General features: G+C 45.9%; 1 protein-coding gene across 12 annotated transcripts in view; it reads right to left on the bottom strand.

Moving 5' to 3' along the window:
* Window positions 1-13,528, bottom strand: part of ppfia1 (PTPRF interacting protein alpha 1) — a 35,110-nt gene that overhangs the window by 17,792 nt on the left and 3,790 nt on the right. For 11 of the 12 annotated variants that reach the window (XM_084682753.1, XM_084682745.1, XM_084682749.1 and 8 more), the window contains 13 exons: window positions 11,475-11,741; window positions 11,211-11,312; window positions 8,731-8,895; window positions 6,444-6,518; window positions 5,898-5,996; window positions 4,658-4,870; window positions 3,885-4,031; window positions 3,596-3,730; window positions 3,267-3,350; window positions 2,989-3,120; window positions 2,727-2,789; window positions 2,575-2,654; window positions 306-456 (listed from right to left, as the gene is read on the bottom strand). In XM_084682753.1, the coding sequence (XP_084538879.1) occupies window positions 306-456; window positions 2,575-2,654; window positions 2,727-2,789; window positions 2,989-3,120; window positions 3,267-3,350; window positions 3,596-3,730; window positions 3,885-4,031; window positions 4,658-4,870; window positions 5,898-5,996; window positions 6,444-6,518; window positions 8,731-8,895; window positions 11,211-11,312; window positions 11,475-11,741 (1,713 nt within the window). The remainder of the gene's footprint in view (window positions 1-305; window positions 457-2,574; window positions 2,655-2,726; window positions 2,790-2,988; window positions 3,121-3,266; window positions 3,351-3,595; window positions 3,731-3,884; window positions 4,032-4,657; window positions 4,871-5,897; window positions 5,997-6,443; window positions 6,519-8,730; window positions 8,896-11,210; window positions 11,313-11,474; window positions 11,742-13,528) is intronic. The other variant, XM_084682746.1, reaches the window with a different exon arrangement.

Here is a 13,528-nt window from a genome sequence, read left to right on the forward strand (position 1 = left end):
ACAAAGCACATGAACAACACTTTCAATGATTACACTCACTCCAGGTGTCCCACAAACACACTGAATTTCTGTTTTATGATTGTGACTTCATGCCATCATGCTTGTAACATAACACCCAGGACACAGGCCCACAAGCGCACACACACACATCCAGACCCAAGACACAGGCCCACAAGCGCACACACACACATCCAGACCCAAGACACAGGCCCAAAAGTGCACACACACACATCCAGACCCAAGACACCAGCCCACAACACACACACACATCCAGACAGATGTTGATGTTGGCGGAGGCGTCCCACCTTGGAAGGCTCATCTCTGAGCGCTGTGACGCGTCCCTTCTGCGGCCGGCGCAGCACCAGTGCACTGCTGTACATGTCTGAGTGGCTGTCGAGCACGGAAGAGGCCGAAACAGGGAACCTGAAATCTGGGGTGCTGCTCATGACAGACCGGCTGGAGACAGGAGGGAACACACTACAGTCAGAGAGATGCAAAGCCAATTAGAGTCAATGGAACTACTGCAGTAATAACAGGTGTGGAACTACTACAGAAATAACAGGTGTGGAATTACTACAGAAACTAGAGAGGGTACAATTTCTGGGGAAATTATAGGATGTGCTTGCTTGCATCGGTTGCAGATGGGTCCGTCCCTTTAGGGTTACCCTTTTCCCTCCTCGTGATATTTCAAGCATTTAGCCGACTCGTATTGCATAATTAATTAAGAACCCCCTTTGAAACAAGCTGAACCCCCTTTGAAACAAGCTATTGTAACGTTGTCACCAGCAGTATTTCAGATGGAATCGCGATTCAAACTACCATCTGCTAACTGAAAATATGCCCCCAAAAACATAAATAAGCTTGACATTTATTTAGGGGTAAATGGCTAAAGCGCTGGAAATGAGAACATTACTTTTGACATAAAGTTTAGGCTGTGGCATTGAAGACAGCAACGCACCACACAAGCTTGAGTGTAAATACATTATTTAATGTGACATTACTTACTGTACATCCAAGTCTTGATTTGCTTAAATGTAGGCTACATGTGCTGATAGTACACCACAACACGATATTCGCTGTGCAACAGCACATCTATGCACGTTGTATCCATGCGTCATTGCTAACGTGTGCTGACGTTGTGACGTTAGCACTGAGTTCCCTCCTTGACACAAGGCACTTTTTCCCACAAAAACTTAATTTCAGCCTAAACCGTGTCACGGAACATAAATAAAAATACAAGCAACTCAATTGCTACTAGGGATGCACCGATCCAACTTTTTCAGTCCCGATACAGATACCGATGCCTGGGCTTTGTGTATCTGTTGATACCCGATACCGATCCGATACCGTTGTTGAATTAATAATAAACTGTATACCTCCCACCTTATACCTTCCTTCTACCATGTGGAAAATACTAAAGGCACCAGACTTTCCTATAAGACAAAATAACAGATGTAATCTACTGCATTCTTATTTATTTGTTATTTAAAAAACAATTGCGCATTCAAAATGTGAAAATAGAATGTAATCAAACGTAGGGCCTATTAAAATAAATAAAATGTAGCAGTAGAAACAACATAGTGTATTGGTCAAACATACAATAGTAATCAGACAGCTACCAAACATTGTAAACATGTAAAAAATATTTGAATTTGTATTTATTTGTTGTCGCTGGTGTGTGAACCATAGGAGTTTTTAGCTTGAAACACCGTGCGGTGTACAGCTCGTGTCCAACCAGTAGACAGAAACTTAAAAGCAACGTGGAGCGAGCCAAAGAGTTGGCTGTGTGGAGATATTTCACGCTTGCAACGCCAACTAGTTCGTCGGCTGTTTGCAATGTCTGCAAAGTAAATGTTTTGAGGGGTGGTGGTAGTACTGCAAAGTACAATAGTACCCCGTTTTAATCAAGCACAATGCTAGGAGCACGCCAAATTCCTGCAGCTCAACGACTCTACTATACTGTAGAATCTACAGTGTAGAACGAGTAGCGTCGCACATATGTGATTGTTCAAATGCGGGTCTCACAGCTTGCATATGCAATTTCGAAAATTCCAACTGAATATTTTACGATAGACAAAAACTATGCGACAAACGCTGTATAGCTTCAACATGTACTGATGAGAAGGCTAACAGGTAACACTAGCATGCTAGTTGCATTGCTTCAAGTATCAAGCTTGCTGTGGGCACCGTCGGAAATATTTAGAACTCAAGCATCTAAAGGTTCGGTTAACTCATGCTGCTGAAAAATGACATAGAATGTGCTGTGAAAAAAAGAATGGATCGGCCAGTGGATCGGCTACATTTTCCGATCCCTGATCCAGCTATTTTGTCAATATCGGGGCCGATATCCGATATTAGTATCGGATCGGTGCACCCCTAATTGCTACCAAGACAAAACTTTTGACAGACGTTGTCTATGTAGTCCAAATATTGACGGAACCTTAGGGGGGGCAAAAAATTATAATAAAAATAAGATATATGTGAGAGAACAGTGGTTGTGCTCGCCGAAGGCGTGAGCACACCCAATAACAGGTGTGGAACTACTACAGAAATAACAGGTGAGGAGGATCATACCCATGTAGGAGTGAGTTACTTCTGCTCCGGTCCTGGTCACTTTCCGTCCGCATTGTCTCAATCTGAATCAGAAGCTGCTCCTGGGGGGGGTGTTAGCCAATTAAGGAATTGTTTCAGAAGTCACTGAACACACTGCTTGTCAAGTTGCTGACCTTCTCATGATGGGCCTCCTCAATCAGCTTCTTGGTGTGCTCCAGGTCTCGTATGAGCGCGTTCTGCAGCAGCAGAGAAGGAGAAGCAAGTTAGCTTGAAAAACTTGTAACATGACATACAGATACAGAGAACAAGACAAAAACAGCTCAGAGCATCAAGACTTTGACTGAACATCAAAGAGTCACAGGTTAGAATCCCTGCCCTGTGCGTCGCTTTAGAGAAGAGCGTCTACTAAGTGAATATGTGAACACTGTGTCCCACCTTGTCCTCCAGGGCAGACATCCTCTCCTTCAGGTGGAGTTGCAGACGCTCATTGGACTCTGACAGCAGCTTGTCCACCGTCTCCGACAGACGCTTGTTGTGCTCCTCGTTCATCTTCTCCCGCTGCCGCGCCTGCCGGACAAACATCACACTGATAGATTACCATGATAACATCACAACACTGATAGATTACCATGATAACATCACAACACTGATAGATTACCATGATAACCACAACAGCGATAACCATGTGTCAGGGTTCTAACATGGGTTCTCACCCTGAGAAGCTCCTGGTTCTTCTCCTCCAGCTGAGCCTCCAGCTGCCTCAAGCCCTCCTCCACATTGCCATGGCGCTCCTCTGCCTGCACACAGAGAAGATGAGCCCAGGTCACTTCATAATGTTCAACAGGTATCTGTTCATACCGACCCACAAGTATCTGTTCCCAGTGGGATGGGTGTAGATCTAGAAAAGTGTCTCCTAGCAGGCTAGCAGGATGAGGGAGGGGCTTGCAGGATGGGGAGGGGCTAGCAGGATGGGGAGGGGCTAGTAGGATGGAGAGGGGCTAGCAGGCTGTGGAGGGGCTAGCAGGATGGGGGAGGAGCTGACCTTGCTGAGGGCGGCCACACGCTGAGCTAACTCCGCCTCCACCTCGGGGAGCGTCTCGGCCTTCTGTAAGGTCTGCTGCAGCTTCTGCTCCGCTTGCTCCAGCCGCTCCTGCAGGAGCCTGTTCCTCTCCTCTGTCTGCAAACACAACCACAGATCAGCCCTGTAACCCTAGAAACCCCTAACACAACCATGTAACACTAACACCACCATACAACCCTAACATAACTGTGGTTCAACCCAACCATGAAAACCTGACACCATGTACCCAACACTACCCTAACATCCCTACCTGGCGGAACAGCGCCTCCTTGTTGGCCACCTCATTCTCCAGTTTGTCGTTGAGGTCGTGAACAGACGTGGCCTCACGCTGAGCCGCCAGGTAGCGCTTCTCTAGAGTGGTGATTCTCTCCTCCATATCCTCCTTCTGAGCCATGGACTACACACACACACACACACACACACACACACACACACACACACACACACACACACACACACACACACACACACACACACACACACACACACACACACACACACGGAGAGAGAGAGGAGGTGGGTCAACAGACATCAAAGCATTAGTAGAGAATACCTGTTCAGTAAATTAGCACCAAAATTCCCTAAACAGTAAAAAATTCTGTAAATGTTTGTTTGTGTTGAGTGTCGCTCACAGCTCCTTTATATTAGCTGGGTTACATTGATGGGTAATTGACTTCAGGGAGAAAATGCAACCAAGTAACTGTGTGCCTGTGTTCAGAGTGAATGTGTGTTCAGAGTGAGCCTGTGTGTGTGTGTGTGTGTGTTCAGAGTGTGTGTGTGTGTTCAGAGTGAGCCTGTGTGTGTGTGTGTTCAGTGAGCCTGTGTGTGTGTTCAGAGTGAGCCTGTGTGTGTGTGTGTGTGTGTTCAGAGTGAGCCTGTGTGTGTGTGTGTGTGTGTGTGTGTGTGTGTGTGTGTGTGTTTAGAGTGAGCCTGTGTGTGTGTGTTCAGAGTGAGCCTGTGTGTGTGTGTTCAGAGTGAGCCTGTGTGTGTGTGTGTTCAGAGTGAGCCTGTGTGCGTGCCTACCTCTCGCAGGTCTCTCTGCAGGCGTGTGTTGACGTCCTCGGACTTGATGAGGTCTTTGCGCGCCGTGTCCAGGTCCTCCTCCAGCTCACTGATGCGAGCAGACATGGCGGCCATGCAGTCCTTCATCTGGGCCAGCTCTGACGTCTGCCTGGACGCCCGCTGCTGCAGCTCCTCCACATCCTCCCGCTGGCCCAGGGAGCCATCTGAGCAGCGCTGGGGGCAGAGGCACCAGGGGAGGATGAAGGATATACAGAGGCACCAGGGGAGGATGAAGGATATACAGAGGCACCAGGGGAGGGTGTAGGATATACAGAGGCACCAGGGGAGGATGAAGGATATACAGAGGCACCAGGGGAGGGTGTAGGATATACAGAGGCACCAGGGGAGGATGAAGGATATACAGAGGCACCAGGGGAGGATGAAGGATATACAGAGGCACCAGGGGAGGATGAAGGATATACAGAGGCACCAGGGGAGGGTGTAGGATATACAGAGGCACCAGGGGAGGGTGTAGGATATACAGAGGCACCAGGGGAGGGTGTAGGATATACAGAGGCACCAGGGGAGGGTGTAGGATATACAGAGGCACCAGGGGAGGGTGTAGGATATACAGAGGACACATTTTCTCGCCTCCACCTCTGTTGTCAGAACCTCAATCTCAGAGTCACCATATTTCTTTGAATAAACGCAGTGGAGTTTAACGTTCAATTTTGGTGCGGCTATTATTCGAGGGTGGCGTTTATTCGAAGAAATGCGGTAAGTCAGACAAAGAAATGACCTCAGGAACGCATTTATAGTCCATCTGCATATTAATTTATGGGAGGAGGCAAGGCGGGGTCAGTGGCTTGTTCACGTGCGGTCAATCTCACGTTGATTGTGATTTAAAAGGAAAGGTGCGCAGGACCTGGCGTACGACCGGTTTTATACATGTGAATATTTCTGTGGGTAGGTACTTTGATTTTTGGGCGTACGCCATGTTCTGGTATGAAAGCTGCGCAATCCTTTATACATGAGGCCCCAGAGGAGGATGTAGGAGATTGTGAAGTGCATTACTAAACCTAAGGAGGAGGACCTGTAACTGAACTGTTTCTACTGCGATAGGAGAACCTTCCACAATTACATCTCTGCAGAACCCATCAGGTCTCTGTGGTAACAAGACCAAAGCAAGGAAGGCACATGACTAACACCCCCCCCCTCTCTCACCCTGAAGGCATGGTCCTAGCCTTAACCCTAACCCTACCTTGCCGTTAGTGCTGGGGGTGTCAGAGTTGTTGTTGAGTCCAGACGAGCCATCCATCAGCATTCTCTTCTGACTGTTTTGCTCCCCTAGAAACGCCAACTAACGGAATGAAACCAAATAAATGTTTACATTTACCAGACAGTTTTAACCAAAGCGACATTCAAATAAAGTATATGGAAAGTACAGCACTAACAGAGAGAGAGAGAGAGAGCGAGAGACAGAGAGAGAGAGAGAGAGACAGAGAGACAGAGAGACAGAGAAAGAGACAGACAGAGAGAGAGACAGAGAGAGAGACAGACAGAGACAGAGACAGAGACAGAGACAGAGACAGAGACACAGAGAGACAGAGAGACAGAGAGACAGAGAGAGAGAGAGAGAGAGAGAGAGAGAGAGAGAGAGAGAGAGAGAGAGAGAGTGAGAGAGAGAGAGAGAGTGAGAGTGAGAGTGAGAGCGAGTGAGTGAGAAAGTGTGTGTGTGAGAGAGAGACAGTGAGTGCGTGAGTGAGTGAGAAAGTGCTCGTGTGTGAGACAGTGAGTGAGTTAGCACCTCTTTGTGTGTGGATGTCAGCTGGTCCTCTAACATGCTGCATCTTTCCAAAGCCACACGCAGTCTCTCCCTCACCTGAAGCACACAAACAAGCACAACAGATAAATACTCCATTACTAAAATAAACTTTAATTTCTCTTGCAGTAGAGATGCACACGCGCGAAGGAAGCAGTGATACTGGGAACATGGAGAAGCGTCCACAGTAGTGTTGACACGGTACCAACATTTCCGTAGTCGTTACCAATACCAGTGAAATTTCATGGAACTCAATACCATTGAGTCATTTGCAGAGCAATACAATTTTTACCCCTGCAGCATTAGCTGCTTGTCCAGTGTTGCCAATGTAAGGATGTTACGGCAAAACTTTGCGACTTTGCCTTTGGTGATATTCTTTTGGCAACATTGTGCTTGTCAGCGTCCGAGGAAGGCAGCCATGAGGGCAGCTAGGAGCAGGGGGCAGCTGGGAGCAGGGGGCAGCTGGGAGCAGGGGGCAGCTGGGAGCAGGGGGCAGCTAGGAGGGCAGCCGGGAGCAGGGGGCAGCCAGGAGCAGGGGGCAGCTAGGAGCAGGGGGCAGCTAGGAGCAGGGGGCAGCCAGGAGCAGGGGGCAGCCAGGAGCAGGGGGCAGCCAGGAGCAGGGGGCAGCTAGGAGCAGGGGGCAGCTAGGAGCAGGGGGCAGCTGGGAGCAGGGGGCAGGTAGGAGCAGGGGGCAGCTAGGAGGGCAGCTGGGAGCAGGGGGCAGCCAGGAGCAGGGGGCAGCCAGGAGCAGGGGGCAGCTGGGAGCAGGGGGAAGCTAGGAGGGAAGTCAAGAGGGCTGCTAGGAAGGCATTCAGGAGGGCAGGTAGTAGGGCAGCTAGGAGGGCAGCCAGAAGGGCAGCCAGGAGCAGGGGCAACATTATCAATGGACCAAAGACAGAGATTAGTCTGGGTGCCATAGCGTCTGGGTGCCATAGCGGCAAAAGCTGTATCCCCACATGTCTTCAGACGAGTGCGTGGCATGGATATAAGATTTTGATTAATAGATCTAAGAGACCGGAAGGGGGTGTGTAGGTGAATTATATTGGCAAGATAAGCAGGAGCCTGACCATGTAAAGCCCTATAGGTTATGGTGAGAATTTTGAGTTGGATCTTGTAAATTACAGGAAGCCAGTGAAGGGAGCAGAGTAGAGGAGTGATATGAGTTCGCCTGTTTGACCTTGTAAGTAGCCTAGCAGCAGCATTTTTAATGGATTGCAAACGGTGAAGAACAGATTTGTTGAATGAGGAGGAGAGTTGCAATAGTCAATACGAGAAGAAATTAAGGCATGAATAAGCCTCTCCAGTTCTGACAGAGACTAAAGCCCTCAATTTACTAATGTTGCGTTCATGGAAAAAACAAGATTTGGTAAGCAATTTGATATGACTTTCAAAAGATAGGAATTTATCATATGTCACCTCGAGGTTCCTTAAACTAGGCTGGACCGCCGATGACCAAGGCCCAATGTTCTGCACGATTAGAGGGATAGCGCTGTCTGGCGCTATCATTAAAACCTCTGTCTTATCTGGGTTCAACGGTAAATAGCTTTCAGTCATCCAGGTGTTTATGGCGTCTATGCAATGTATATTATATTACTATATTACTGAAAACCAGATGCAAAGCTGTTGACTGATTAGTATTGCCACTAATATGTAGACGATATTAAACTCAAAGTGCAAATCTGGATATCTAGGGGCTCGGGGCGAGAGAAGACTGTGTGTATAGGCTTCTTCCATAGAAAACTACAAGGCTCTGACATCCAGGACTACAAGACCCAGATATCATGGGACAGATTTATGACCTTAAACTCAGTAGCCCTGTGCAGCTGTGTTTCAGGCAGGGGGAGAACATAGGAAAAGTACTGGAAATTCTAATTCTTTGACAATTGACCAACCGGGTGTGAATACATAAATGCACGTTTGTTGGAATCAATCCTTTGTGTTAGATTTCAAATAAACACTTTGCATCCTACTTTGCTGCCGTTTCCGTGCTGTTTCTGTTTTACATTTTGATATTGGTTTAAAACTTTGATTATTATTTCCCCGACAAGAGATCTGTTCTGCATGTTTTGTATTGGGCTGCTTGCAGAGGGAGAACATGTAAACTACACACTGAAATCCCCAAGAGATAGCCCACCTGAGCCCCACCAGGCTACCAACATAGCAGTCCCACACAATATTCAAATATAAAATACAAATACAAATACAAAATTCAAGAGGATGCTAGCTCAATGAGAACCCCCCCCCTTCCTCCAACACACACACACACACACACCTTCTCGTCCAGGGCTTTGTGATGCTCGAACAGGGACTTGAGGGCCTTGAGCACCTCTACCTCACTGGACACCCCAGCAGGGGACTGGGCCTGCCTCTTCACCACCGTCATCCTCAGGCTGCGCTCATGACGAGACACCAGGCACTCCAGGTGCTCCAGCAGCAGCTACACAGGGAAGACCACACAGGGACACTCAATACACACAGGTACACTCAATACACACAGGTACACATCAAATACACATGGCCAAAACATACACACTTCTCATCATATGTAAATCATACCCTAACCCTGTTAATCATACCAAACATTATACAGCCCTTTTGTCAGGTGCCGTCATCGTTGTTTTTAAAGCGCAATGCCAGGGGCCACCAACAGAAGGCAGCACTGCAGAAGACCACTTACTACTATGAATTCTACTGTCATTGAACACTGAATACAGCCCAGGTCATCCGCACTGCTTGCCAGAGGAATATACATTTAGTTTTGGCATATTATTGATAAGTGTTGTGTGTCAGAATACAACTTTGTTTTAAAGGGGTCATTGACTGCAAAACCGAGTTTACCTTGTCATAGTTCAGTGGGTAAAATGGACATACAGTGAACCTCAAAGTCCATTAACACCTCTTTCCTATGCAAATCTCTCAATTTGAAAATGACGCAGTAAAACGGTTGGTTTCCAAAAAGCCACATTTGTGACGTCACAAATGTGTCTCTCCCTTTTTTGGCTCTGGTCTGGACCAAACAAGGAACCAAACACTCGACGGGCATGGCTGATGTTTGTCTATTCATTTCAGTTTCATTCAAATAAATAACCTGTGTTGTCATGTAAATCTACAATTCACAATGCAGGTTTGGCTATGTTGCGTCTTTGCTCCGTTCGTTGTAAACCAACCAATCAACTTGCAGCGCTTCTATATATTCATGAGCATACCATAAAAGGGAGAAACCCTCGTTTTATTCTAGGGCTATTTCACAGGGTTGCATTAGGGCGCATAGAACAGCACCCGGGGCATTTTCAGCCCAAGCAATGTTACATTCCCTATTCGGAGACCTTAAGGAACAGTATTTAATACCCTATAAAATCAGTCAATGACCCCTTTAACACTTTTTTTGTTTCCAGTCCCCTAGGAAAATTAGTGGAAGTGGGTTTAAGACAAAAACAAGCAGACAAGGTTTTTTTTTTTTTTCAAGATTAAACAACACTAATACTAGAGAACTGTACTGTAGTATCCAGTATGGTCCTACTGTACTGTATTACTATAGTATCCAGTATGGTCCTACAGTACTGTATTACTATAGTATCCAGTATGGTCCTACAGTACTGTATTACTGTAGTATCCAGTATGGTCCTACTGTACTGTATTACTATAGTATCCAGTATGGTCCTACTGTACTGTATTACTGTAGTATCCAGTATGGTCCTACTGTACTGTATTACTATAGTATCCAGTATGGTCCTACTGTACTGTATTACTATAGTATCCAGTATGGTCCTACAGTACTGTATTACTATAGTATCCAGTATGGTCCTACTGTACTGTATTACTGTAGTATCCAGTATGGTCCTACTGTACTGTATTACTATAGTATCCAGTATGGTCCTACTGTACTGTATTACTATAGTATCCAGTATGGTCCTACTGTACTGTATTACTATAGTATCCAGTATGGTCCTACAGTACTGTATTACTATAGTATCCAGTATGGTCCTACTGTACTGTATTACTGTAGTATCCAGTATGGTCCTACTGTACTGTATTACTATAGTATCCAGTATGGTCCTACTGTACTGTATTACTGTAGTATCCAGTATGGTCCTACAGTACTGTATTACTATAGTATCGAGTATGGTCCTACAGTACTGTATTACTGTAGTATCCAGTATGGTCCTACAGTACTGTATTACTATAGTATCCAGTATGGTCCTACTGTACTGTATTACTATAGTATCCAGTATGGTCCTACTGTACTGTATTACTGTAGTATCCAGTATGGTCCTACTGTACTGTATTACTATAGTATCCAGTATGGTCCTACAGTACTGTATTACTATAGTATCCAGTATGGTCCTACAGTACTGTATTACTATAGTATCCAGTATGGTCCTACTGTACTATATTACTGTAGTATCCAGTATGGTCCTACAGTACTGTATTACTGTAGTATCCAGTATGGTCCTACAGTACTATACAGTACTGTTGAACAGTACTATCCAGTGTGGTACTATCTACTGTATTGTTATATCCAGTATGGTCCTACAGTACTATACAGTACTGTTGAACAGTACTATCCAGTGTGGTACTATTTACTGTATTGTTATATCCAGTACTGTCCTACTTTACAATCCAGTATGATCCTACTGTACTGTATTACTATAGTATCCAGTATGACCCTACTGTACTGTATTACTATAGTATCCAGTATGACCCTACTGTACTGTATTACTATAGTATCCAGTATGATCCTACTGTACCAACCCGTGTGTTGTTCCTTTCAGCCTTTAGCTCAGCGATCTCCTCCTCTCTCTCCAAAAGCTGCTCACGACACACGTTCACCTCCTTGGTCAACGCTGCAAACTCCTGCATAACACAGACAGCATCAACAAGGGGGCAAGGTTTCTAATGGCTCCCTATTAGACCAAGCTGAATTGTGTTTGTGCAGTAGGTTCCATTCTATCCAGGCCGGAGCATGTTAATGGTGTTTCTGATTTGTGGCAGGAGCACGTTAATGGTGTTTCTGACCTGAGGCAGGGCGGTGTTGAGCTGCCTCTGCAGAGAGTCTCTCTCGTGGCTGACCTCGTGCAGCCGGCCCTGCGCCAGCCCCAGGTTTTCCTGTGTCTCCCGCAGTGTGTCAAGTAGCCGGTCCCGCTCCTCCAGCATGGACACCATCAGAGACTCAAAGTGTCCCTCTGAGTCTGACTGCAGCGGGGAGGCAGAGCCTAGCTCCCCTCCTGCGCCCCCTGGAGGCCCCTCCGCCTCACTGATGGTAGGCATCACCTCACACATCATCTGCAAGGGGCCATGGACAAAACAAACATTGCTAAAAAAAGGGTATAGGAGCGGGGAGATAACATGGCTAGGGTTGCAAAGGGGAAGAAAGTTTCCGGTAAATTTCCTTAAAGTTTCCACGGGAATTTTGGCTCTGGAATTTTGGAGAAAAAAAAGGGCCAACGTTTTTTTGCAAAAGCATATCACAGGGAACTTAAATGTAGTTGAGAACGCCAAGCTCAGCTGGACCCTGAATGCAGCTGGTTGGGAACATTGTCTGCCAGAAACATAAAATATTCTGTTGTTTTTGAACATCTTTGTCATCAGTGTTGCGTCTGAACGTTTCAGCCTTATGCCTGGCAAGTGTGAGAGCGCCGAATTGCGTAGAGGCCTAGAGCGATATTGCAAACAGAGATTTCAATTATAGCTCGCAACATATTGAAATGTTTGGAGCTGTGAACTTAGTTAAACATTTTGAATTGTAAACTATGTACTGAACAAGTTCATTTTAAAATTTGTGAACTATGAACTAAACTAGTTCAAGTAGAAAGTGAACTTTCCCAACACTGTCATTACCTAGCTACAGAGGTCTTCAACCCTGGCCCTCAGAGACCCCCTGTCCTGCACGTTTTAGATGTTTCCCTGCTCCAACACACCTGATTCAAATGACTGGGTCTTTATCCAGCTCTGCAGAAGCCTGTTAATATCCAATATCCAACTTTGAATATTCCCGGAATTTTGCAACCCTAAACTTGGCTTTCCCTTCCTCAGACCATTAGAAGAAGACCATTCTTCTAATTGCTAACATTACTTCTCCAACACGCAGCTGTGCAGCAAATTATCACCTCTGAACAAAAAATATCTATCTTAACTCACTGCTAGATTCTAGATGATATCCTACCACTCCCTATACGTGTTCTGGCCACCTAGAGAAAGCGTAGCAGTCCCCCGTGCAGGTTATCCTTGTCGTTAAAGTAGGAGGGATCTTAAAGATCCCATGACATGCTGTTTTTGGATGCTTTTATATAGGCCTTAGTGGTTCCCTAATACTGTATCTGATGTCTATTTCCCGAAATTCAGCCTTGGTGCAGAATTACAGGCACTACGAGCAGTCCCACAATGAGCTTTCCTCAGGATGTGCTGTTTCTGCGTCTGTAGGTTTAAATGCTGTGAGGAAGAAAGAGGCGGGGCTAACTGCCATGCTTCGGTAGTTTGCGATACATGATGTCTCAAGGAAAAAAACAATGTCACGCTCCCACGGTTGTAGCTCGTTTTTTCATTGATGGGCCAAATTCTCTGTAGCAGAGAAAGGGGAGGTAACCTTCCCTATTGTGAGGTCACAATAGGGGAAGTAACCTTCCCTATTGTGAGGTCACAATAGGGGAAGAACCTTCCCTATTGTGAGGTCACAATAGGGGATTTTCAAAACTGAGCGTTTGAGCCATAGATATATATGGTTTATAGAATATCCAGGGCTTGGTTTACACCTATTGAAATTTCTAGTCACTGGGGGACCAAAGGCAGGCTAGGGGAACTCATATTAATGTTAAAGAACCTCCTATAGTGAAATTGTCATGGGACCTTTAAGACACCGAGCAAGCCAAATATAAAAATGGCAATAAAAAGAATAGCTATGAAATAAAAAAATAAACGTTAATTTAAAGACCATTATTGAAGTTGTGAAGCCTCCCATTTCTAACTGACTAGTTTTACTTTCTGGAACCTAAGTTAGATGAGCTGCAGTGTTCCTGAGACACTAGGTTGTTTACATGCAAGAGAACATAACATGTATAATCACATGATAATCC

This window comes from Hypomesus nipponensis, chromosome 19 (genome assembly GCF_054491055.1).
Source record: "Hypomesus nipponensis isolate SF chromosome 19, ASM5449105v1, whole genome shotgun sequence".
In the NCBI taxonomy this organism is placed as follows: domain Eukaryota; kingdom Metazoa; phylum Chordata; class Actinopteri; order Osmeriformes; family Osmeridae; genus Hypomesus; species Hypomesus nipponensis.